Below are 27400 nucleotides of genomic sequence, written 5' to 3' on the forward strand. Positions count from 1 at the left end.
GTGCAGTTTTATTTTAGAATAGTCACAGCTAAAGCACAGGATAAAAAAAAGATCAAGTTTACCTTGGTTTCAAACAGAATCATGACTCCACATGCTGTCAGACATACAGTCAACTCTACCTTTTGAGCCAGTGCAAAAATACTCAAATAAAAATGCTATCTAAAAAAAAAAAAAATAAAACCATAAAAAATAAAAACAAGAGAGTAAAGTGCATGTTTTAAGAAACAACCCCCTTGTTTGAGTTGCTACCTGAAAGATTCGGAACACAAAACTGACACATTCACTCACACATGCCCTCATTCGCACCTACAGTAGCATAAATCTTTCGCATAAAAAAATTTAGCTTAGACTTCAATGAACAAAACTTGAATTGGTTGCAGTCTGAGATAGCTCTTCACGCCATCAAAAGCAGTATATGAAAGTTCAGTAATGGTCACATGGTGTTGTACAAAACAGTGACTGTCTTTTTCTTGTCCGACGCCTTGCGGAAGCGGCGAACGGGATGAGTCTTTATATGTTGTCGTGTGGACACGGAAACGGTGGGCTGGACGGGAGTGTGTTCGGGAGGCCTGGCCCCACCCACTTGTGTTTGCTGCAGACATGAGTGTGAGAGGTGGGCGGAGCCTTCAGTCCTGTCTGCCTCTATCAAATGGACGGCGGAATCAGGAGTGGAAGGGCTCTGAGGTAGAACACGCTGCTTCTTATGGGCGTCATCATGGCTTTGGGTCAGTGGCAAGGAGTGAAAGGTGGATAAAGAGGAAGAAGGGGGTTGATGAAACCCTGTGGTCGCCGGATGGAAGTCCCAGTCGCTCAAGTCGTTAGTAGACAGCTCTAGCCGGTCAAGTTTAGCAAGTGAGGCAGAGCGTTTCATGAGCGACGGAGGGGTAAGACCGGCCTGTCTGATGCGGGCCTCGATTTCCATCGCTCTCTGCCACACCGCCGGTGCTTTAGGCTCCAAGCGCTGCTCCCCATCTATTGAGTCCCACTGGCCCTTGAGTGGCTGGTTCTCCTCAACTTGTCCAGTGCAGACGCCCAGTCCTCCAGCCTCGTATAAAAATGCCTGGAGCTCTCGGAGAGTCTCCTGGATCTTCTGCAAGTCCTCACTGCTGCGTGCCAGCCGGAATTGGGGCCTCAATGGGTCGTCTACATCCGTCTCCAGCTCGGTCACACCTTCTAGCCACAACATAGAGGTAGAACCAGAGCTGGGCTCAAGAGTGGGGTTCAAAGTGATCTGATCAGCCTCCACTGAAACACTCCCTTCAAGATACAGTGAGAAGGAAGGATCAGGGATTATACCAGAGTCCTCATCATCAAGCACTTTGGTGTTGCCCCCTTTTCTGTCTGTAGTCTTTTGCTTCTCAGTGCAGGTTGTGGTCGCAGTGCCCTCTGGCTTACCGGAGAAAGACTGCGGCTCAGAGCAGTCCAAACATGGGGAAGGAAGGGGAGAGCGAGGAACCTCTTGACCCTGACGTAGTATAAGCTCCAACTGCTCGGTGGCCCGGCGTACAGATCCAGAGGGTCTGTCAGAGGGAGACTGAGGAACTGAGGCTATTTGTTCATCCACCTCCTCCAGTGTTGCAGATTGAGGTGAGTTGCGTGCCAGTGGTGGACTGCACGTGTGTGATATGGATTCCAGTTCAGTAACTATATGACGCACACACACACTGTTGTCATGGTGAGGGGGTTGGGGCACTGCATCGCTATTGGTCTCTGAGTGGGCGTGGCACTAGGGAAGAGAAAAGAGAAAATACTGATTACACAAGGCAGCATATTTTTTACAACTCACATTGTTACAGTTCACTCTTAATAAAGAAAGCTTACCACGGTAACATAAATGTTACCACATTAAAGGAACAGTTCACCCAAAAACGAAAATTCTATTCATTTCATTCGTCATCATTTAAAAGGATTAGTTCACTTTCAAATAAAATTTTCCTGATAATTTACTCACCACCCATGTCATCCAAGATGTTCATGTCTTTCTTTCTTCAGTCGAAAGGTTTTTGATGAAAACATTCCAGGGTTATTCTCCTTATAGTGGACTTCAATGGACTCCAAATGGTTGAAATTACAGTTTCAGTGTAGCTTCAAAGGGCTTTAAATGATACCAGACGAGGAATAAGGGTCTTATCTAGTGAAACGAACGGTCATTTTCGGAAAAAATACAACTGTATATGCTTTATAAACACAGTTTCGTTTTTAGAATAGGGAACGTGTAGGACATACAGCGTAAGCTTTCTGAAGAACATGAAAGAGCGGTTTTGGCGGAAGCACGTGCAAGGCGAACATTTGAGTTTATAAAGCATATACAGTTGTATTTTTTTTTCGTAAATGACAGATCGTTTCGCTAGATAAGATCCTTATTCCTCGTCTGGTATCATTTAAAGTCCTTTGAAGCTGCACTGAAACTGTAATTTTGACCTTCAACCGCTTGGAGTCCATTGAAGTCCATTATAAGGAGAAAAATCCTGGAATGTTTTCATCAAAAACCTTAAATTCTTTTCGACTGAAGAAAGAAAGACATGAACATCTTGGATGACACGGGGGTGAGTATATTATCAGGAAAAAATTGTTTGAAAGTGAACTAATCCTTTAAGCACCTTAATCTAACTCTCTTCTATGGCTCACAAAAATTGTAACTTAAAATTTGGTTTATTCTTCGCACAAAGTTTTAGAGTCTCAAATACCCCTTTTCCACCAAGGCAGTTTGAGTGCTGGTTCGGAGCCAGAGCCTAGTTTCAAATCAGTTCTTTGTCTTTCGACACCCAAAGCACCAGCTCCGAACCAGGAAAAGTGGTTCATAAGTAGCACCAAAACATTGCTGGGCTAGAAGTAAGAACCGCTTGCGTCAGGGGCTGGGGGCGGGGTTACCGTGACCAACAAGACACCCGTGACCGCCATTTTTGAAATAGCAGCTAATCGGCTAATAGCAGCTCGAATGTAATCTCCGTCTATATACAAATTACGGCGAGTCGTGTTTGGATGCCGATGTAGGTTCGCAAAGCCATGAGCATCAACAGTAATGAAACAATCCGCGATTGTCGGTAGAAGGCTTGTTCGAGATGCACCGCAGCAGCGCGGACCGATTCGGCGTTTGTAGAGCATACGACTTGTACTTTTATTGTTCTCGAGGAGCTTTGACGTCACACGCTGACCGCTATTCGAGAAGCCGATGCATCTCAAACAAGCCTGGTATGTTTGTGTTTGCAGCGCTAGCTTTGCTGTGAAATATGAGATGTATACAGTGACGTAAGACCTGGCTCTGTGCTGCTCTCTAGCCCGTAGAAAGGCAAACTGGTTCTTAGAAGGCTCGTCAGTTGAACCAAATCTGAACTGGCACTAGCACTAGCTCTGAACTTGCACCCGGTTCGTGCTGGTGGAAAGGGGGTAAAAATTTAATATTTTTAGAGCCTGAAAGCCCAGATTTTGTCATTTTGTGTTCCAAAGAAGTCAGTCATACAGGTTTTGAACAACATGAGTGTGAATAAATGATGAAAATGTAATTTCTGGGTGAACTGTCCCTTTAAGTGCAATTCTGGTTTAAACCAGCAAGAGGCAGTGTTGTATTGGTGTCACTTGCCTACACTTTCTGAATCTTTACTTTCAGATCAATAAATGAGTCATTTCCATTCAGGTTTTATCATTTATCTTTCAGCATGACAAATCAGGAAGTGCAATGATCTTTGAAGTGAGCTCAAACTCTTACCTCATCTGCTTCCTCACTGGGATCATCCAAGGGAGGGGTGCATCTGGATTGAGGCGGCCGCACAGCGGTCATTTCAGAAAATGAGCGAGGGTTACTGTCCTGGGACAGGCAGAGGAACTTCTCTCTGGCACTAAAGAAGTCAATGCTATCTGTGCTAAGGCGGGACACGTCGGCATTCACAGAGTCATCTGCTGCTCTTAGATCTGCAGCGTTGTGGTTGTTGTTATCATCACTGGAGTCCAGCTCGCGAACCGCAGGGGCTCCTGAGGGGCTGTCAGACTCGGGCGTGCTTGAAGAAGGCAGATTCCCTTCATCTTTACTGACAGCACTTTCCAGACACAGTTCTAAGCTTTGTGACACTTGATAAGAGTCATTGTGATCAGGCGTGTCAGGGGACAACTCAACAGTATCTGTTTTTGGCTCAGGCACTTGGAGAGACGACTGGGCGCCGAGGTCTGGAGTTGTATCGCCCTCTCTCTCCTCTGGCGAAAGAGGAGGAGCGAGAACATGTATAGAGGGAGGAGGGTGGCAACGAGCGACAGGCTCTCTCACCACATGGTTCTTGCGAGAGTTCTTTGCCATATTCTGCTCAGGCACCACTGTAGCCGCTCGTTGTCTGGGGCGAGGCGGGAGGAAGGGGTCCTCATGTGCCAGCTCAGAGGGCAACTCTCCTGATTTCATATGGGTGTTGCCTGCAACAGGCTGTGGATTGGTAAGGGACTCAAGCACAGCAATGCCCAGCATCTGCTGGAAGGAAGGAGGACCGTTGTTGTTGTGTGTGTCCGAGCGGTCCAGCGAGCGAGGTGCCTTGCACAGTAGCTCATGACCCTCTGACAGATCACTATCTGAGTGGGAACGCCACAGCTTGTTATGCCTCTGTTTGCTGGAGGAATGAGCAAGAATGAGAGAAAGAAAGAGACATGAGTGTCAGAGTAGCATCTTTCCTCAATGTGGTGGAAACATTTAAGGTTAGGTGAATCACTGAGGGTGGTGACCGATATTTCAAACCTACAATAAGCTCTGGGTGTGTGAATGGGAATACAAACATGAAAGCAAGTATGACAGCAAAAGCTGCACAACAAAAGGAATGTGGAGAGACCAGCATAATACAAGTGCATTAGATCACAATGGCGATGAAACCCAATTCTATTGAGTCAAAATACAGGAGCATTTGCTCAATGGAAACTCCAAACTTGGTCTCTGTTGACCTTTTTTAGAGCAAAGGTATTACATTTAATCCTAAGGTCAATGTGTATCAGTAAGGCTATTCTTTGTCTCTTTATTCAAAAGGTAAGGCTGTGTGGGATTAAAAGAAACGTGAATAAGCATCTGACCTCAAGCTGTGTGTGTGGCCCATACCTGGCAAGCAGGATACCCTGGTACTCTTCCAGCTGCTTCATGAAGGATGGGTTTGGTTTGGTGACGGTGCGCCGTTCCTTCACATGATCAAAGGCTCTCTCCAGGTCCCAGCCGTACTCCTTCATAGCGTATGCGATCACGGTGGAGGCAGAACGACTCACTCCCATCTTACAGTGTACCAGACACTTCACCCCAGCTTTCCTGGATCACAAAAGTTTCGTGAAACACCATTAAAGCACACTTCCACAGCAATGGGATGGGTAACGATGTCAAAAGTACCGGAATTTTAGAAGCCAGCCTTTCTACTTACTTGGCTTTGGAAATAAACTTGTAGGTATCATTCCAATACTCCAAAAGGTTTGTGGCTTCCTCATCATACACTCGGATGTTGTGATACTCAAAAAGCCCCGGGAAGAAATTATCAATCTCTCGCGTCACATTCAGGATGTAGCGAACTCTGAGGAAGTGGGGGTGGTGAAATTAACAATGACTGCATACAGCCGAGCGGATGTATTCATTTTAAAAACAGTGGCCTGGAATAACAGCGTCACTTACCCACTGTTCTGGAGCTCCTCGAGGTTAGAGGCATTCCACTCTGAACCCTGGAAACATAAACAGAAATTAAACGTTATGGTTGATTCTCCAGAAGCAGGGGTGTCCACCCCTGTTTCTGGAGGGCCAACGTCCTTGCAGAGATTAGCTCCAACTTGCCCCAACACACCTGCATGGAGGTTTGGAAGTATGCCTGAAGACTTTGATTAACTGGTTATGGTGTGTTTAATTGGGGTATAGTTAAACTATGCAGGACAGTGGCCCTTCAGGAGCAGGATTGAACACCCCTTTCCTAAAGTCTGTAAGAGATTAGTCCACTTCAGTGAGAGGTATAGACAATTAGGTAGGAGACCAACCAGAAAGACATGGTCGAAGATCTCGGTGGGGCTATCCATCTGACCCAGGATAACAATCATCTCATTATCGATGAACTCCTTGAACTCCCGCAGGTTGCAAACCATCTGCATCTCTAGCTCCGTCCGAATCTGAAGAAAAAAAAGTTATTATCCAATATATCTGTAATGATTAAGATCTGCTGGTATTAAGACATTCAGATTTTGGTGGGTTTTACTGAGGGTATCAAACCAAGAAGACTTTGAGATTTTGTACCTCTTTTGAAGTAACGTTCTCCAGGTCCTTCTGCATCATGATCTCTCTCAAACGGGCCTTAATCAGTCTCTCTGTGCGTTCTCTCTCAGTTGGCCTGTATGCATGAAACCCAGAATAAGTTATCCAGTTTGGTCTGGTGAGGCGTGTCTAGCCTAACCTCGTATGATTCTTTGTATGTCTGTGTGGTATTGTTCGAGTAGAGCTACGAAAACCAAAGACTTCAAAACAAAGCCTTTGTTTAAATTAAACAAACAATTTGAAATCAAATCTCAGTTCAGTTGCAGTGTGTGCAAATATTAATGGTAAATGTGCGTCATCCCTAGGCTTGTGGGGTTGGGTTCACAACGGGACAAGTGTCTCTTAACTGATACCAATACAAGGTAATGATTGGCTCGCAGGGGACTGAACTGTGTTCTTAAGCACTACCAGTAACCTAAAAACACTGCTAATGTAGGTCAACACCTTCAGCCGGTGGCTGTGCGCATGAGGGCAACGTGTTTGACAATCTGAGGGGTGATGGACCGCTATGCAGAAAAATTAAACATGTTCACACATTGCAAGCTTGATTGACCTTTCATGTAAAGGGTCTGGCCACTTGAAAAGAGTGACAAAAAGAAGTGACAGAGGAGTTCTTATATCATTATGTTCTTATGAATATCAATGCAAAGTGCCCATACTAAATCTCAAGCTATAGAGACAATACCTTAGCTCTCTAGTAACATAATTAAATGCATTCAATGGGCACCATTCCACAGGGTGTCTAAAAAGAACAGATCCACATTTCCAAAGACCTCTCACCTCTCGAGGAAAACATTATCTCTATGTCTCAACCTCACTGACCTTTTTCAGGGTCACCGTTTCCAAAGTATATACTAGATCGACAATTTTCACTCCCCTTTTAAAGGCACCTGTTTCAATCTATCCACCAGACTACCTATCCATTTTTCCGACTATAAATCACAGCGTGGAGCTATAAAAAGCAAGAGGCTGCAGCTGTGCATGTTAAAAACACATGCACATGGGTATGCCTCAGACTGAGGGGAAATTCCCCCCTGCAGTCCAAGCAACATCTTAGAAAGATTACACCGTCAGGCCGTTGTGCATCTAAGAAGTTAATGTTCGTTTCATCGATTTGGCAATAACATGTCAATCTATTCAGGGAACACCATGTCTCCTTGTCTTACTCTGATGCAAACTTGCCCTCTTGACATATATGACTGAACTTTGAGTGTGTATGCACGTGTCTCGCCTTTCCAAAAAACAAGCATTGATTTACAACCCAAACACTGCAATTTACCCCTATTGACTATAGGAGAACTCAAGTTTTGTAAACATTACCAACTTGGTCCTAAATATGGAAAGCACAATAACAATACCCTTGTTTCATAAGGACCCTGAAACCGATTTCCACAAAACCATACACTGTCGTTCAAAGATTTGGGGTCGTTAAGATTTTCTTATGTTTTAAATTTAAAACGACTGTTTTCTATTATCAATGTTGAAAACAGTTGTGCTGCTTATTATTTTTGTGGAAACTTTTTTTTTTTTTTTTTTTTTCAGGATTCTTTGATTAGTAAGTTCAAAAGAACATAATTTATTTGAAATGCATCATTGCCAAATAAAAGTATTAATTTCTTTGAAAAAAACTTTTAAACGGTAGTGTACATTCAACTTGTGTGTCTTACTCACACATCAGTGAAGAGCACGGGTGAGTCTGCACGGTGGGACTGCACGTCTCGCATGGCGTTCCACTCATTGATGCAGTGCTGGTCAGAGGACACACAGCTCTGATAGTAACTGACCCAGGTCAGGAAGAGACTGCCAGGGTAGTAGTTATGACATCGGGCCACCTCACAAACCTTATGCAGGGACTGCAAGGCTGACCTAAGAGTATTTGCAAGAGAGAAAATATATTAACATATATTAACATATATATATATTATATATATTAACATATATTATATATATATATTAACATATATTATATATATTATATATATTAGGGCTGCACGATATATCGCATGAGATTGTCACGCGCATTTCGTCAGTAAAGCCGGTTCCCTGATTACCGTTAAATCTCCATCACCTGCTTTCAAATGGAGCGGCATTTAATAGACAGAGCCGTAGATCACTGAAAAGCCACGCAATATCGCGTTCATTATCGAAGGCGATTCATCTGCGATATGAACGCGATATTGCGTGGCTTTTCATTGAACTACGGCTCTGTCTATTAAATGCCGCTCCATTTGAAAGCAGGTGATGGCGATTTAGCGGTAATCAGGGAACCGGCTTTATTGATGAATTGCGCGTGACAATCTCATGCGATATATCGTGCAGCCCTATATATATATATATATATATATATATATATATATATATATATATATATATATATATATATATTATATATATTAACATATATTATATATATATTTAAAAATATATATATTATATATATTTTATATATATATATATATATATATATATATATATATATAGTAGTATGAAAGTGGAAAAAAATCTGTCTTTATAGACACTCACCACATGGCCTGCACTGAGACTGGTTTGAAGACGTGGACTCTGTTAACGGTGGACACACTGAAGCCACTAATGAGGGGAAAACATCACTTTCAGTTTGAATACTCTTAAATTTTGTTTAAAAATGCAGAACTGGTCTATGCATGCAAGTTATGCCTCACCCGTCTCCATCCAAGTGTATAAGTGTATCGCTCCACAAGGGTAAAACCAGCCCAACTGTGCAAGTGCTACAGGAAACACATCATCACATGTTATGAGCACCACCTTCAATATGAACAAATTGCAATCTTATCAGACTGTTGCAATCCTATCAGACTTATGATAGCAACCTGAATCATAACAAAGCACTGTTCGCCAGAGGAGAACGGCCCCCTCGACTAAGTCTGGTTTCTCCCAAGGTTTTTTTCTCCATTTTAACACCTATTTGCCACCTGTTTGCCACCTGATGTCACCTGTTGGAGTTTGGGTTCCTTGCCGCTGTCGCCTTTGGCTTGCTTAGTTGGGGACACTTGACATTTGACTTGACATTTGATATTCAACAGTATTCTTGACATTTATTCAACAGTGCTTTGATCTGACTGCACTGACACTATTCTTTAAGAGCTGCTGTGCAGCCAAATTATATACCAGTTATCACTGTAAAGCTGCTTTGACACAATCTGCATTGTAAAAAGCGCTATATAAATAAAGGTGACTTGACAAATGCAAAATGAACGTATCAGAGTGTCTGCATTATACTGACCGATCTGAATTGCTAAAGTCCATTCCCAGCACCACACTTTCTTCTGTGTCCTGTCTACCGTTGGTGGAGACGATCACCATGTACCGTGTACGCAGGGTGTAGGCGCTCTCTAACCGCACAGCCTGTGATAGAGACAGAATCAGCATTCTGATGCCTGTGGTTTGATTAATTAGGTCTGGACTCTGGATGATGGTAGTTACCAGGCGGATAGTGTCCTCTGGACGCAGCAGGGTGAACATGATCTGCAAATGTTGCTGAAGGTCACCTGTGAAGAAATCAAAAACAACCATCAACCTCCCAGATAATAATGTTGTGACATTTGCATGCTACAGTGAAAATACCCAGAGGTCAATTTCACTTCCTCCCATACAAAACACGTTCCTTCTCTGGCTAGTGTTTGATTAGCCTGGGTTTGTAAATCATGGATAGAAATATTAAACTAGAACCCTTAAGAGTTGGCATGAAACAGAAATTTCAATCATCTAATTTGAAAACTTTTTTCTTTAAAATAAATAACACCCAGTTTGAATTTTTGTTACATAATGCAATAAAATTCATTCAATGTAAGTGTGGCATAAGTGTCAAAGTATTTTTCTGGGCCATTGTATATCATTAAATGCTTTTGTTCAAAAAACAATAGAAAAAAGTACTACTGTATAATGTATTATATAATGACTAGTGCCCCTTTATAATGCATTCCTGTAAGCTAATGGGTCTCATAATGAAATCAATGCTGTCTATCTGCAGGCACAGCAGTATGTCTATCATGCAAATAATGGAAGCATGAGATCATGCATGCAAATACATGCACACAAACATTCTTGAGTGACAAAATCTTCATCTCAAGGACAGTCTTATGCATTTCCATATGGAACAGTTCGATGTAAAAAGAAAACAAGAGAGATCGATTCCATAACATATGTGCAGCTGCGACTGACAGCCAGAGAAAAATCGCACAATAAACTGCATCAAGAGAACCTTATGTGCCGTTTCATACCTGTGTGTTTGTTACGCCGCTGTGTGATGCGGGGTGCCGGAGAAGAGGAGGAGCCATTTCCCCGAGGTAAGAAGAGGGCGGCACCTTTGACGGTTAGAAAGTTCTCGCTGATACTGATGACAAGAACAGTGACAGACAGAGAGAAAGCAGAGATATATTATACATATGCTAAAACTGAAAAAGCTAATTAAATTGTCAACATATATCTAGATACATTTTAAATGGCACAGGCATTTGATTTCTGGAAGTGACTAGTTCTGCAACAGTGACGCAAAAGCACACGCCAAATTGGTATAACAGGACCACCAACCATTCACATCTGCGTTTGAGCAATTGCACTATCTACATTAAGAGGCTCAGTCCCAGACCTCAAAGTGACATTGTAAAATATGTGAAGGGGCACATGCTGCAGCAGCTCAGTTACAGAGCAGAAAGATGTTTGACCCATAACAGCTGTCTTTACGAAGCAACACCTTCATCTCGAAACTAACAGTGACCAGAGGTCTCGTTCATAAACCGCTGCTCCTGTATCACATGACATAGGCTTTGGACTTTCCACGTCTGGCTCTGAAAAGCACCCTCAGAGTAACTTCTGAGGAATCTGGGTAATTCTGCGGAAACGCCAGCCCTCTGTCTCAGGGTTTTGGGGGAGGAAGGATTGCAGAATTGAGGGAACACAAGAAGCCCAGGGCAGTCACTCCCCAAATAAAAACAAAGAAAAAAAAAAACATCAGGCCCAGCTGAGCTCATTTCCCACATCCCAGTCACCTCTGACCCAGCTGTTTCCTCCACTCTTTAGTCTCAGTTTTTGTCTCCTGTCGATCTCATGGTCTCTCTCTTTTACAGCCGACCCAAGGGTCCAAAGTAAACACTCACTAAGCACCAAATACAAAAAGAAAATATTTTAAGTTTATTAGAAACCGGAACAAAACATGTTTTAAATCAAATGATAAAAATGATAGAACACCAAGTAAACCTTGGCCATCAGAAGTTTATCTTGGCGTTTTCTCCTAAACTCCATGTCAATTTATCTTAAATAAAAACAACAAAAGAAAAGAAATGTTTGGTCAAAACAATGTGGATTCATATGTTTGTGACAGGCGCAGTTTAAAGACAAAATCGCGTACCGACTGAGTAAGTACTACATTTATATTTGAACTTACTTTGTGACCCTTAAAAAAGTATGTTCTACATAGTATGAATGTGGGTAGTATGAATGTAATCTGAACGTACTACATCCGCCATGTTGTCATTAGTACGTAAACTGCCGATGTCAGTTACATCGCTTCACCTCCATTCATAAATCCTCTCCTGTTCATGGGATATTAAAGTGTCCATCGAATGCGCACTTCAGAATCTCACTGGAAGCAGTAGGTCATCTGGGGGACTTTTCGCCTACTGTTTTTTGAATACTATAAAGTCACACATACTACTCTGATGGCGTACTGTTTTTCACATACTACATACAGTAAATGAGAAGTATTTGATTTGAGATGCAATGACTAGCACTGTTTGTCACTAATATACAAAGAATACCAGCTAAATAATCCCACCGCCATGGGAATGGGGTCAGTAAATAATAATTATAATAAATAATACTTTTATTCAGCAAGTTATTGTAACAATTTTTTTTTTTTAAATTCTGTTCTTATGAACTTTCTATTCATCAAGCAATCCTCAAATATATCATGCTTTCCACAAATACATCAAAAAGTTATTTTAAACTGTAATATTTTACAATATTGCTATTTTTACTGCATTTTTTGATCAAATAAGCCTTGGTGAGCAAAAGAGACTTTATAAATCTGCAAAAAAACATTTTACAAAACATGTTAAAAATACAGTTTCAGTTTAGCCAGAATGAAAATTTGATAGCCAGTATATATGAAGCACACTCGCCATTGGCAGGTGTGACAGTCCTCAATTTTGTTTTTTAATTTTGGCAACTAATATGAAAACTGCTTTGCTGAATACTTTTATAGGAAGCTTTTACAGAAAAAAAAAAAAAAAAAAAAACGGGCGAGAAAGGGACAAAGATAAGCAGAAAATGAGAGTACAGTGCAAACAGTCTCTTTCAAGCTCTGCACTTTGCACTTTCACGCTCTGAGCATCATCTATCAGCATACGAGGGGATATGAGCTGCAGGCTGATACAGGGTAGTGGCTAAATTTACACACCTAAAAATAAACAGCAGAGTGAATGAATGCTGATGGACTTTTACAGTGTTGGTAGCTACTGTATATCATCTCATGTAACAGCTGGAAGAGCGCTTGGGACAAAACTTTGTCATTTTGTGCAAGACAGCAGAAAGCATGCAAACACCAGGGTCTGATAAGATTATTGACTGTCCTGCAGTTTGCACATGTTCAACCCAAGTACACAGTTAAACAATTCTACAAGAGCAGCTGACAGGTCAATTGTCTGCAGAGTGCCGAATTAATTTAAAAAAGAAAAATATTTAATGTAATCTCTCAATTAATGCGTCATCATTAACGTTTCGTGCAAAATTAAAAAAAAAAAAAAAAGCAATGTGGCATTTAAAATCGTTTGAGATGGATTACAGCACTTACCAAAACTACTTGACATTAACTACTCATATACTGATCAAGATTACTAATCACTAAAATCCAAAAGCTTTGGCACCATGGGTGCAGACAACACTTCAGTGTCAAGAATATGATCTGGGACACTGTGCTGGGCTGGTTTTTGCAGCACAAGTTGTGCAGTATCCGTGTTCAGGGAGCGGAGAAAGCACCGGGGCCATGTGATGCAATTTCCACCCGCTGGCATTTCACTGAGGCAGACATGTAAGGGCACACGCATCCACACATGAGAGAAAAAAGAAGAGAATCCAGATAGGTCAGACAAAGGAAACAGACGACCTGCCTGTGCTCGTCTACACGCAGCTTAGGAAGAGAGAAAGAAAAGAGGGTGGGAGGGTCAACTTTTGGCATGAAGCGCTGGACAGTACTTGTTAGGGCACAGACACAATCATCACTATGTAAGGGGCAGTTGAGAGCCAGGCAACAAGCTGAAAGATGCCTGACCCCCACCTGTCCCTGGCCATATTAGTCACTCTCCCACTAGGGAAGGGATAAATATAGGCCCGGGCTGAAGGCCTTATGAGTTCAGGCCTGAGCAGGAGATGGAATTCTGTCACCTTCTGAGATACAAATTAGGCCCCTTGCCACTAATACAGAGACATACAGGCAAAAATAGACAAAAAAGGAGAGATGCACAGAGATAAAGGCAGGTTTGGAAAACCCGAATGAGGACAAACATAAGAACAAAACTACAGGCCTAGTTTTTAAAATTAAATGAGACGGCGAGGCACTATTCTGGTTCAAAGTACTGCTTTCTAATTGGTCCACATGGGTGACCAATTGAAGTCATGACTATACTTAGGAAGAGAGGAGGGGTTCTGGTGGAGGGTCAATCCAGAGAAGAAATATCTGTGAATTAGGCCAAAAAAGCCACTCTTTGAACTATGAAATGGATACACTTAAAACATAGTGTTACACATCAAAATATTTAAATTTAGAATGATATGTTTTATCCAAGCACCCTAACAAAGGGTGAAAGGAGTTGCCAGGCTGTGAGAAAGTGTTGTTTGTACACCTTAGAAGGTCAGATTAAATAATATGAGCCTATTCATTATTTTGTTATAAATTTTTGAAGTTGCAACAAAAACTATTACAAAAATGTTTTGGTAACTGACAAAGCTGAAATAAAATAAAAACATTAGATGAAAAACTTACACTTGAAAATGTTGCATTGGCAGCTAACTTTAGTTTTAATTGAAGTACTACAATTTCTAAAAACTAAACTGAAATAAATTATTAAAAAAATTATTTAAAAAAAATTACAAAAGCATCTTAAAGATAAATTTTAAATATTTATAAATACTAAAATACTATATAAACAGTGTATACAGTAAAAAGTAAATTTACACTGGTCTGAATCCATTACAAAATTCTGATTTATGTGTTTTCATATATAATTTCCACAACATTGCTAGACTGAGACAACAGATGTGTCTACAACTAGTTGCTTTTTTTTTTTTTTTTTTTTTTAAATCAGATAATAGTTTGGAAGCATCTTTAGGAAGAGATTTTGCCAAACTAATTATGTATATATTTTAAAAGAAGAACAAACTACATCAGATTTCTCTGTGACGATACCAAACCCTTAAGCTTATCAAGTGCATTCCTGACTTGAGTTGGAAGTTGGAAAACATGTGCTTCTCGACGTCACTGGCTTTAAAGGTAAATACAGCAATTCTGTTTCTCACGGCGAATTTCAACACACTAACTTCCTTCCAGTATCTCACACCTGTAATTTCCCAGGTTAATCATTAAAGTTTGGTGACAAACACAGGCCTATTCTTAGCTCTGTTTGCCTTGGCAGTGAATGAGGATTAATGGAGGGTTTTTTTTTTATATGCTTAACAATTATCATGGGGATTCCCATCATGTATCAACTGCCCTGTCTGACAGATTAAAAAAAATTAAAACTGAATTAAGGTTCAATGAAATGAATTCCCCATATCATCTACTGTTGGCATGAAAGATGAAACAGAGAGTCTTTCCAATTAACACAGTATAATTAACATCAGTACTGATTCCTCTGCATAAAGAGAAAAAACGAATGCCGTTGTAACACTATTGACTAATGTCAGATGACTGCTTAGTCAGTCTAAAAACAGAGCCGTATATCTCTGCTCTATGCACTGAAACATGAAAGAAACCAATCGACTGGAGTTTAGGCCTGACTCAAAAGATTTCACAGTCTGGTGGGGTGTACAGCAAATTGGATTTAGTACATGCTGTTTATTTTTGAGGCTTCAAGCTGTCTGGGGTCTTGGACATATGCAAAATCTGTGGTCGAAACATGTTACCTATCAGTATAAAACAGCAAACCCAAACAACATATGCAAAAATTAGAGAGCACCTCATTCAAATCAACGTCAAGTTTTGACGCAAGACCTCAGTTTAGCTTTGGTTAGGTTTGTTATGAGATCCACCATCAGGTTTTCATAATTAATGCTGGCATCTTGCCAACGCAAAAATAGTCCAACTGAATGGAAAGGGCAAAAACACCAAAAGCTACCAAGTTTGTTAAACATTAAAAAGATTTTCCCTTACTTTCTATCTACAGATATTTACACTTGGTTACTTCATGAATCTTGGTCTGATGGGGTACGCACATCACATTTACACTTGGCCACATACGTTGTGTGTCTGTAAACAAATACAAATCATATCTACAATACCTCTGCAATATGCAAATTTAGCCAACTTCACATTTTTGAGGATGCAAATGCCGGGCAACTTTTTACAGAACTCAAGTCACATATTTTGTATGTGTCTCAAACCACTTCCTTAATCGCATTGTTACCAGTCTCAACTCAAAAGCAAATTGGAAGACATTTACACTTGGTCTTTTCATCAAATAATGATCACAACGCTATGTAGCCTGTAAAAACACAAACTGAGATCAAAAAGTACATTATATAATTTTGAGAACAAATACAATTGCCTCATGTTCATATATTCTGCAATATGAGAAGCACACCAATAATGACAACTTACGCTTTCATTAGACATCAAAAATGTATTTTGCACTGCAATTAATATTTTTAATATTTTTTTTTTTTAAATAAATATTATGAGGATATCAAGATGACTAAATAAGTGACTTAAGTGAATCTTTTACCCTTGCATGTTAAGAGCAGTTCCTATATCTAGTTTTAAAACTCGGTTAAAAACTCATTTATCATCTCATTTATTTGGATTCTACTGAGGCATGGGTTCAGAACCCTGAGAAAAATTAGTTTCCACAAAAATATAACAAGAAATGTTTCTTGAGCACCAAATCAGAATGATTTCTGAAGGATCATGTGACACTGAAGACTGGAGTAATGATGCTGATTCAGCTTTGAAAATTCAGCTTTGCATCACAAGAATAAATTACATTTTAAAATATATTCCAAATAGAAAACTGTTGTTTTCAATTGTAATACTATTTCACAGTATTACTGTTTTACTGTATTTTGATCAAATAAAATGCAGCCTTGATGAACCTAAGAGACTTTTAAAAAAAATATGCTAACAGAATACTTCCTAAATTGTAACTGGAACAAGTATTTTCTGTAAAGCTGTTTTGAAACAATATGTATTGTGAAATGCGCTATACAAAAAAACTTGAATTGAGTTGCCAAACCCAAACCTTTGAACAGTAACGTATAATTTTTTAGCATATTATTAATTATACAAACATAAAACACTCAATATTACCTACTACATCCAGAACATGCCATTACACACAGTGCGTTGGTACTGGAGGAGACACCGTCAAAATATGTCCATGACTTTATATGGTTATGGTAAAAAAGCTGCTACACGGTTGTAGTACGACTCATCAATTAATCTCGTATACAGGTTGGTGAATCACATCCTGATCACATCCCTGTCCTGTCATCTTTCACAACACACACACAGCTACGTCATCAAAGGCTTGAGATTAGGAAACGTCCACTTCTGCTTACTGATGTGCGAGAAGTGTTTCGCAGTGTATTTACCGTCACTATTTGCATTCGTGTGAAAGTTCTTGATTATCAGCGTCAGTGCAGTAATAAAAACAAACAGCACAAATAAAGTATTATATATGCGGAATCTATGAAGATTATGCATTTTTATAACAGTTGAGCTTTACTTACAGCTGGTTGATCTGGTTTTGAGAAGCGACCGCGTTGTCGGAGAAGTACGGCATGATTTTTGCCCCGCAGCAGGAGCAGAATCCCCGGGCAGAGGAGCTCTCAGTGATCGCCACACTCTCCAGGGTCATGACGGAGGAGCAGAGAGCCGGATATCCTCAGATAGACCCCTCTACAGCCATCATACAACCCCAAATACTAAAACAGCTACCCAAAATAAATAAACAGGGTGCTTTGTCCAGTCTGCCAAAACAGTTTTAAAATGTTCCGTCCATAAGGCCTTAAAAGGACACCAACGTGGCCTTAAAACAGCGTAATGGTTAATAAAACATAAACAAAGAAAACAGTCCCCAAAAGTTAACCGTTTCGTTTAAACGCAGTAAAGACTGTCCCTAAACAAGCATAAAACTACAAATGAGAACGTATAAAGCTACAAAAACAAACTCTACATGTGCCTTTGCTTTGGCATGAGCCGGCGAACCGCTTCACTCACACAACTCCGTATGCAAGAGCTGCCGTGCGGCGCACTAATGCTTGAACAGAAGGGAGGAGGAGCTGCTGACATGTGCTTCAGGAAGGGTCCACTGCAGGACTTCACAGACGGACGACACTTCAGACACCCGCGCAAGGACACAGCGCAGCGCGGGAATACGACCTCAGCTGCGAAATCACGAGCCTGGAGGAGTGCACTTCAGTGCATCCTTCAGATCAGACAGTTGTTTTCCATGGGCAGTCAAGTGGCTCTATGAATAGCTGAGGTTTAAAAAGGACATAGGAACAGGGGAAAATAAAAACATTTAGCAAGCTAGGGTTAAGCAAGTGTGCTTATGGGTGAACCTGACAACATGTCAAGGTAATTTTTCACATTTTGTTTTTGTCTTCTTTTTTTGCTGCATGAATCCTAGGGGCAGTTGTGGCCAGGGTTGCCAGGTTTGCACACCAAAACCCGCACAATTGCTCCTCAAAACTAGCCCAAAACATTTCAAGGGGGTCCCACGGTAAAAACTGCATTCCGGGGGTAAAATTTGCGTTTTTGGTGGGGGGTTAAATATCACATCATTTGGGGTTGATTTAACCCACGGACATGAAAAACAACCCGTGGCAACAGTGTAAAAGTAGCCCAATTCCACGGGAAAACCGCAGACTTGGCAACACTGGTTGTGGCCTAATGTTTAGAGAGTCGGACTTTGTTTCGGTTCAAGTCTCAGTACCGGCAGGAAATGTAGTGGGGGTGTGAATGAGCAGCGCTCTCTTCCATTCTCATTACACACTAAAAAAATGGCTGTTCGCTGCCCCGGGTGTGTGTTCAAGGTGTGTGTACACTTGGATGGGTAAAATTAAAAAGAAATGGGTTCAGACTTAGTGTTGATTAATTTAATTAAATTTATTGATTAATTTATTTAATTTAGTTAAAAAATAATGGCCTTCAAAATCAATTCCAGCAGACAAATAATAAACCATAAATACTACCATGATTTATAAATACTTATTTGCATTTAAAGAATATATTCAAATAATACATTTTTAAAATTACAGTGTGGTGGCATGCATTTAATTGTTGTAAAAAAATAAATAAGTTAAAGGATTAGTTCACTTTCAAATAAAAATTTCCTGATAATTTACTCACCCCCATGTCATCCAAGATGTTCATGTCTTTCTTTCTTCAGTCGAAAAGAAATTAAGGTTTTTGATGAAAACATTGCAGGATTATTCTCCATATAGTGGACTTCAAATGGCCCAAATGGTTGAAATTAATGGTCAAAATTACAGTTTCAGTGCAGCTTCAAAGCATTCTACACAATCCCAGATGAGGAATAAGGGTCTTATCTAGAGAAACCATCGCTCATTGTCTAAATTTTTTTGTATACGTTTGTAATTGTATACGTTATATAATATTATATATATATATATATATATATATATATATATATATATATATATATATATATAATATTATATATATATATATATATATATATATATATATATAGCAACCACTCCAAGTACCTTAGCAACTGCCTAGCAACACCCTAGCAACCACCCAGGTTACCACAGCAACTGCCTAGCAACCACCCGGAACACCCTAGAAACTACTCCAAGTACCTTAGCAACCACCTAGCAACCACACAGAACACCCTAGCAGTAATACACTAATACACTTAAAATGTATAAAATGAGCGATGGTTTCTCTAGATTAGACCCTTATTCCTCATCTGGGATCATGTAGAACATTTTGAAGCTGCAATGAAACTGTAATTTTGATCTTCAACTGTTTGGAGGCCATTGAAGTCCACTATAAGGAGAAAAATCCTGGAATGTTTTCATCAAAAACCTTGATTTCTTTTTGACTGAAGAAAGAAAGACATGAACATCTTGGATGACATGGGGGTGAGTAAATTATCAGGAAAATTTTATTTGAAAGTGGACTAATCCTTTAATTAAAAACTCGCCTTCGACATTTGAATTTGAGGTAAAAAAAAAAAATACTCAGAAATGTTTCTTTACAGGCTTGTAAGATTCACCTTTAAGACCCTCTTGAGAAATGTTGTAATCAAAGGCATTGGTCAATTGAGGTCTGAGTGATAGACTTCTCAGAGAGGCGAGAGACAATATGGTTTCACACAGGCGAAAATACTCCGTCTCTAGTTTATTTATGTAAATGAACACACAAAACCAAAAAAATGCCTTTGTTGTCATACAAAGTGGAAAAGGCGCATGACTAGCAGGCTTTGAAACAAAAATCATATCATAAGAACGTCAACAGATGTTTTAGGTTTGATTCTGAAGTCACAACATAGTTTGTTAGAGGACCACAGACATTCATTAAAAAAAAAATACATCACTGTTATGTAAATCCAAGTGAATAACTTGGCCTACCACCAATATTCACTGGCAGTAAGGAAATAAATACTTAAAATATATCAATCACTTAAAAAAATTAAAAACACTCACTTCCTGATTCATTATAAGGGAAGGTTTATTCTTTGCAAACCACATATTTGGCCTGTCACAAGACTATTTTTCTGTGTTCTTTGTCAAAGGCGATGACCTGACACAGACCACTGGGAAAATCCATCTTGTTTAAAAAGGTTCAACGTGACAAACACTGTAAATCTAATACGCACGACAAGTACTGCATATTATTTGATTCAACAATATTTTTCATCATCTTTGGAGACTTAAAAGCAAGGTGAGCTGTACATTAAACACACACCACAGCTATTTCAATTTAGATGACTCAATAAAAACCTTAAGTAGATGACTTAACTTCATCAAGGCATTTGCATGATGGCTTGAAAGAGGAACCTGGGTAGTTTGATGCAGTACAGTAACAGTCAAGATGTCTGGGTTTGATAGATAAACATCAGTCAGTGCACAGAAAGACTTCAAATCAACAAAGTTGGACAGCTAGGAATCAATATTGAGATACTAGTTGATTGTTCACTCAAGGATCCCATTAAGATTGCTTGATTAGTGCTCGCTATTCTACACTGTCTAGGTGAATTTTAAGTAAACAATAAACACACTTAAATCTATATCAAAGACAGAGCTGGCAAACATGTGAATGCATGACGTAGGATCTACGTGCTTAAGGTTGATGGGATCAACACACCCATCTCTTTACGTTAAAATACATCACATTCCGCAGTGCACTGCATTTGTTCTCGTGGCAGTTCATACATCTGAAGCCTTATAGCAAAACACCTCCAGGCTGTTAACACAGTCAGGGTTGTGTAAGTTACTTTGTGTTTATATCAGAGTTTTCCCATTTGACTCTCTTGGCTGGTAATTTGAGATGTTGCTGTTGTCATGTCGTGTTTACAAAATTATGAGTGCGTGTTGTGCAACGGCTGCCGTCTTGCATGCAATGTCCTGGAAAAGGTCACTAGTGCTTCCAAGATAATGGATGCTCCCTTGATTACCCCCATTTCATGACCGCAGTGATCTTAAAAGCCAGCTGTTTCCTATACTTGGAGCTGGGAATGTGTCTGATACCAATTCCTTATTTCACTCTAATAAAAAATGGTCAGCCACATGATAAATTCTGTGGGCGGTATGACCAAAATCTTATCTTGCGGCATGAGTAATTTTATTAAGGTAACGGTAAGTCACAACACAGTTGTTGTTGATGGAAATTCAACCTAGTGAATTACTTCACAAAAAAAAATGTGTATGTGTATGTGTGTGTGTGTGTGTGTGCTTGTATTTTTATATAAGATGGACAGATGAACGCACAAATCCGGCATAAATAAATATAAGCCAATGCACTCTTGTGATTAAACATCTATTGAATTCTAAATGTGCAAAGCTTTGATGAGTTTTTTTTTTTTGTTGAGCAACGGGAAGCAACCTACAGTACAGATCAGACTCCATTATGATGTTGGAGATGATGTCCGATTGCACTTCAGGCAACCCAAATTCAAATCCTCTTGGTCGTATCCCAATCCCACATCCCTTTCACTTCACTTACTGTTCTCTCTCCAACTGTACTATCTGAACAAAAATCTGTTAAATAACTAAATAAATAAATGACTCCCATTATAAACAAAGCTGTCTGTCTACTATGAAAGCACCCGTTTGCAATGAATTACACCACAGATTTACCATGTTATATACGGTGTAGTAGAAGCTCTACAGGTTGACACATGATTACATCTGACCTTGTAAGAAACTAGGTGAAATGAGAGAAACTCAGGCATGAATAAACTTGCTCTGCCCAGCCCAGTGAGAAACGGTCAGCCAAAGGAAATTCACACACATGCGCTCATAAACAGTCCGTGGTCCAGAAAAACCTGTTTGGCCACACTGCTGTGACACCTTAATATCTCTGAAATTGTCATTATATGATGGATCTATTTTTCTGTTCTGTTTCCTGGTGCCTGTATCTCCTGCTTTCTCTCTTAACCACCCCCTTCTCCAGCCCCAAGACTAATTTGAGTTGCTGGAATGAGGCCAGTGCACAAAGAAAATGTATTGCAGGCTAGCTAAGACCGAATAGTCCTATAAAAAAACACAATAACTGCACTGCAGGCCTGCTATGACTCAATAGTCCAATAAAGAGAACAATAAATGCAAACACTGATGATGACAGTTCTGCTAATACATACCACAATTCAAACATACAGATTCTGAAATCTCTTTAGCAGCTACAACTTTTGTTGTACTTCTTATATATTTTAATATATTTTATTTGTTTTAACCATGTTTCTATTCATTAAACCACATCCTTCTCTGACCACGTTTTACAAGCACCAAGTCCATTTTAAAATGCCTTCAAGATACAGACCACATTTTGTCGTGAACGATTCTGAATCATTTTATTTGAGTTTCAAAAGTGATACCCATTTTTGAGATGTGAATTTATGACAAAAGCCTTTGTGAGGTACACTATCATTCAAAAGTAAAAAAAAAAGAAAAAGAAAAAAAGAAATTAACACTTTTATTCAACAAGGATGCATTAAATTGTAACAAAACGTTACAGTAAGACATGTAGCAGCACAACCATTTTCAACATTGATAATAATAAGCAATGATTTCTGAAGGATCATGTGAGACTGAAGTAATGGCTGATGAATTCAGCGTTGCATCACATATCTATAAGGATACAAACCAGTTGTTTTAAATTGGAAAAATGTCATAATATTACTACATTTTACTGTATTTTCGATTAAAGGTGCCCTCGAATTAAAAATTGAATTTATCTTGGCATAGTTAAATAACAAGAGTTCAGTACATGGAAATGATATACAGTGAGTCTCAAACTCCATTGTTTCCTCCTCCTTATATAAATGTCATTTGTTTAAAAGACCTCAGAAGAACAGGCGAATCTCAACATAATACAGACTGTTACGTAACAGTCGGGGTGTACACCACCAATATTTGCATATGCCAGCCCATGTTCCCAACATTATGAAAGGCATTAGACAAGGGCAGAACGTCTGAATGTGTACACAGCTGAATCATCAGACTAGGTAAGCAAGCAAGAACAATAGCGAAAAATGGCAGATGGAGCAATATGGAGAGCAGATGGAGTTGCTAATGTACTGTTAAATGTGGTTAAAGTTTACCATCGTTTATTACTGTATTCACGGAGACAAGAGCCGTCGCCATTTTCATTTATAAACACTTGCAGTCTGTATAATTCATTAACACAACTTCATTCTTTATAAATCTCTCCAACAGTGTGTAATGTTAGTTTTAGCTACGGAGCACTATCAAACTCATTCAGAATCAAATGTAAACAATATAACAGTATACAACACTCACATAATCCGACGCATGCATGGCGAAGACTTTGTAAAGATCCATTTGAGGGTTATATTAGCTGTGTAAACTTTGTTTAGGCACTGTTTAAGGCAAGCGCGAGCTCCAGGGGCGGGGAGCGTCAGCATTTAAAGGGGCCGTACAGCATAAATCGGCTCATATTTAATGATGCCCCAAAATAGGCAGTTAAAAAAATTAATAAAAAAAAATCTATAGGGTACTTTGAGCTGAAACTTCACAGACACATTCAGGGGACACCTTAGACTTATATTACATCTTGTAAAAAAACGTTCGATGGCACCTTTAATGTGACATTAGAGAGCGTTTTTCCCCCCAAAAAATAAATATCTTAACAACAAACTTTTGAAAGGTAGTGTACATGGCAGCAACACTACTAAATTAAAAAGCATTTACTTTTTATTTTGTTCCAGAGTTTACTACAGATCTCCTCCGCACCCCTTGAAATCATAAGTGATCATGAACAGCAAGATATACTTTTAATTCAGGCCAAATGTTATGTAATCCAGGGTCAGGTTGTTGCATGGGGGTGCCAGTGGGAAAAGGCAAATGAAAACACACACAGCGCACAGAGATATGAGAATATCGCAAGGAAATGACATCATAGTCATCATAGGATTACCTAACATGCCGTGTAATTGAGGACATGTGTGGCACGGCATTGAAAGTGCCAAGTTTTGGGGTGCCGGTTACGCTTGACCTCAGGGATTTCGTTTTTGTCTTGGATACTACACAAACAAAAGTCTGATGTCATGTAAGACCCTCCCAGACGATTCTGAAGCCAAACAGCATTGCATAACTAAGCTTGAATAGATATCATCCACCAGGATTCTTATGATTCAAATTAGACCGGAGTCTGAACCCTGACCAGAGCCTCTAATGAAAGCCCTACGCTGTCAACCATGTGCTGGAGTCCTCCATAAGTTTGTACTTTAAAGTTAGTTAATGTCCTATAGGCATGCCAGGCAGAACCTGCAGATATACATTTAATATATAATAAATTTAATTAATATACAAAACCTTTAATCTATCTATCTATATTTTTTTATATGAAACCTGATGGAGAAGATATGGTTATTCATAATTGAATAAAAGTCTGGTATCAGTGCAAAAACAGCTTCATGTTATGTAATACCGGAGTCAAAAACAAAACACAAAGTCTAAACAAGAATTCATTTGAATGATCCTGCAAAAAACAAATTGCGTGCAAGCCTATGTATAGGTTATCGTGTGAAGTCCGATTTAGCACAAACCAAAACGGAGACGTTCAGAATCAGTTAATCCAAAACAAGAGACAGATACAAAACAAACCATTCTGATGTCACTTACATACGTGTGTACTCTAAAATACACAAATATTGCTGACCTCAGATACAGTAAACTGATATTCATTCAAATATTACTGGTCAAACACTGTAGTGTATTGGATTGCATAGTCACGTACACAACGTAGTCAGAATATAGGTCACCATCTTCCTGGTTTCACTCAAGTAATAATGAACTAATTTCAAATTTTTAGTCTCTTTCTTAGACACAGATATTGATTGCTACATAATCTGAAATCACAGATCGGCTTCCATTCTGACTTTATTTTGATTTCTTCACTAGATCTATTATCAGGCCAAAACAAAAATGCAGTTACCCATTCTGAAAATGAAACAAACATTAAAAAAAATACTCAAACTCTGGCAGGGTTTGAATATTAGTCATGATCCGATCAGAATACTCCCCCTGGTGGATATACTGCATATCATTGGATGGATCAAAACTAAAGTGAATGTTTTCCTCAAAAACAAAGATGATGGTCCAGTCAAGTGTGGCTATGAATATCTGAGACATAAATGTGTATTTCAGTATGCTGGTGGATGAACAGAAGAGGTTAGATGCAGGCCAGTGAACGTACCTTCTGGGCTGAGAGCGCCGGTCATCTTCAGCACTGCCTGCCTCCTGTAGGAAGAGAACAAGAGAAAGACAATGGTCAGACCTGGAGTACATTCAAGTAGATTACAGTGGTTCAGCATGAAATCCAACCCACTCAACTTATCGTAACCGTACTCCTACCTTTACCTGTATCTGCAACGCTAGGCTGATAAAGTGATAACTTTCCTCATCAAACTTTAGCATCAGCCAGCAAGTGTCAGGAAACTATACAAAAATTAAACACAAATTGCATCTCCACTTTTAGACCGATTTTGAATGCTTTTTTCTACAATCATTATTCATATTTATTTTCAAGTTTAGCAAAAACAAACTGTGAGCTGCTGCATGAAAAGACACCAAGTTCCTACTAGAAAATCAGTTAACATAATGCAATAATAATAGTAGTCATTAATATTTAATTCATATTCCTTTTCAGATCATATACCCATCTACAAATTAAGAAACAAGTAATACAAACACTACAGATCAAAAGTGCATGCTCATTAGGATTTGTTTTTATGTTTTTGAAAAGGCTCACCAAGGCTGTATTTATTTGAACAAACAGGAATACTGTGAAATATTATTACAATTTTCTTTGTAGTTACCATTCTTGATGCTAAAGGGCCTTTAAACTATATTCAGAACTATGTACTACCATATTTGTACTATTTACACTATGCAGTGTGTATACTGTGCTGTGCATAATATGAATTTATCATTGGTCTTGACAATAAACTGACTATTTGAGGTAAATTATATGTTATTTTTTAAAACAGCACACATTACTCATATCATTTTCGTAGCATGCAGTATATTTCATAATCCTACCCAGTATCAATCACAATTTTAACATCATTTGGCACACTGATAGGACTACCAAAAGTTTAATATATTTATAATATAATTTATTCATGTGATGTCAAAGCTGAATTTTCAGCATCCTTCAGAAATCATTCTAATATTCTGATGTGGTGCTCAAGTAAAAAATTTTACTATTATCATCAAGAAAACAGTTGTGCTGCTTAATATTTTTGTGGAAGCTTTTCTTCAGGATTCTTTGATTAATATTAAATTCAAAACAACAGAATTTATTTGAAACAGAAATCTTTTGTAACATCATACAGTACAGTCCAAAAGTTTGGAACCACTAAGATTTTTAATGTTTTTAAAAGAAGTTTCGTCTGCTCACCAAGGCTACATTTATTTAATTAAAAATACAGTAGAAACAGTAATATTGTGAAATATTATTACAATTTAAAATAACTGTGTACTATTTAAATATATTTCACAAAGTAATTTATTCCTGTGATGCAAAGCTGAATTTTCAGCATCATTACTCCAGTCTTCAGTGTCACATGATCCTTCAGAAATCATTCTAATATGCTGATCTGCTGCTCAAGAAACATTTAATGTGTACAATTGTACAAAATATTTGTGTACAATATTTTTTTTCAGGATTATTTTATGAATAGAAAGTTCAAAAGAACAGTGTTTATCTGAAATCTAATCTTTTGTAACATTATAAATGTCTTTACTGCCACTTTTGATTGATTTAATGCATCCTTGCTGAATAAAAGTATTCATTTCTTTCATTTCTTTTCAAAAAAATAAAAATAAAAATTCTTACTGACCCCAAACTTTTCAACGGTAGTTCATAATGCTACAGAAGCTTTGCATTTCAGATAAATGCTGTTCTTTTGAACTTTCTATTCATCAAGGAATCCTGAAAAAAAAATTACACAACTGTTTTCAACATTGAAAATAATCATAAATGTTTATTGAGCAGCAAATCAGCATATTAGAATGATTTCTGAAGGATCATGTGACACTGAAGACAGGAGTAACAATGCTGAAAATTCAGCTTTGCATCACAGGAATAAATTACTTTGTCAAATATATTTAAATAGTACACAGTTATTTTAAATTGTAATAATATTTCACAATATTACTGTTTTTTACTGTATTTTTAATTAAATAAAT

At 38.8% G+C, this 27400-nt stretch overlaps 1 protein-coding gene across 4 annotated transcripts in view; it reads right to left on the reverse strand.

Moving 5' to 3' along the window:
• The window catches only part of ssh2a (slingshot protein phosphatase 2a), a 32554-nt gene continuing 5154 nt past the window's right edge, over window positions 1-27400 (reverse strand). Inside the window, exons 1-15 of one of the 4 annotated variants that reach the window (XM_067366337.1) lie at window positions 25562-25640; window positions 25404-25447; window positions 10504-10616; window positions 9707-9771; window positions 9507-9628; window positions 8926-8991; window positions 8768-8833; window positions 7916-8110; window positions 6227-6320; window positions 5974-6102; window positions 5621-5667; window positions 5376-5522; window positions 5066-5266; window positions 3707-4589; window positions 1-1726 (exon numbers count right to left, since the gene is read on the reverse strand). In XM_067366337.1, coding sequence (XP_067222438.1) covers window positions 434-1726; window positions 3707-4589; window positions 5066-5266; window positions 5376-5522; window positions 5621-5667; window positions 5974-6102; window positions 6227-6320; window positions 7916-8110; window positions 8768-8833; window positions 8926-8991; window positions 9507-9628; window positions 9707-9771; window positions 10504-10616; window positions 25404-25447; window positions 25562-25624 — 3528 coding nt within the window. In that variant the 5' untranslated portion in view covers window positions 25625-25640 and the 3' untranslated portion in view covers window positions 1-433. Of the gene's footprint in view, window positions 1727-3706; window positions 4590-5065; window positions 5267-5375; window positions 5523-5620; window positions 5668-5973; window positions 6103-6226; window positions 6321-7915; window positions 8111-8767; window positions 8834-8925; window positions 8992-9506; window positions 9629-9706; window positions 9772-10503; window positions 10617-16799; window positions 17198-17221; window positions 17935-25403; window positions 25448-25561; window positions 25641-27400 lie in introns of those variants that run through there. The other 3 variants (XM_067366336.1, XM_067366335.1, XM_067366338.1) reach the window with 3 other exon arrangements.

The sequence above is a fragment of the Chanodichthys erythropterus genome, chromosome 17, assembly GCF_024489055.1.
Source record: "Chanodichthys erythropterus isolate Z2021 chromosome 17, ASM2448905v1, whole genome shotgun sequence".
NCBI lineage: Eukaryota > Metazoa > Chordata > Actinopteri > Cypriniformes > Xenocyprididae > Chanodichthys > Chanodichthys erythropterus.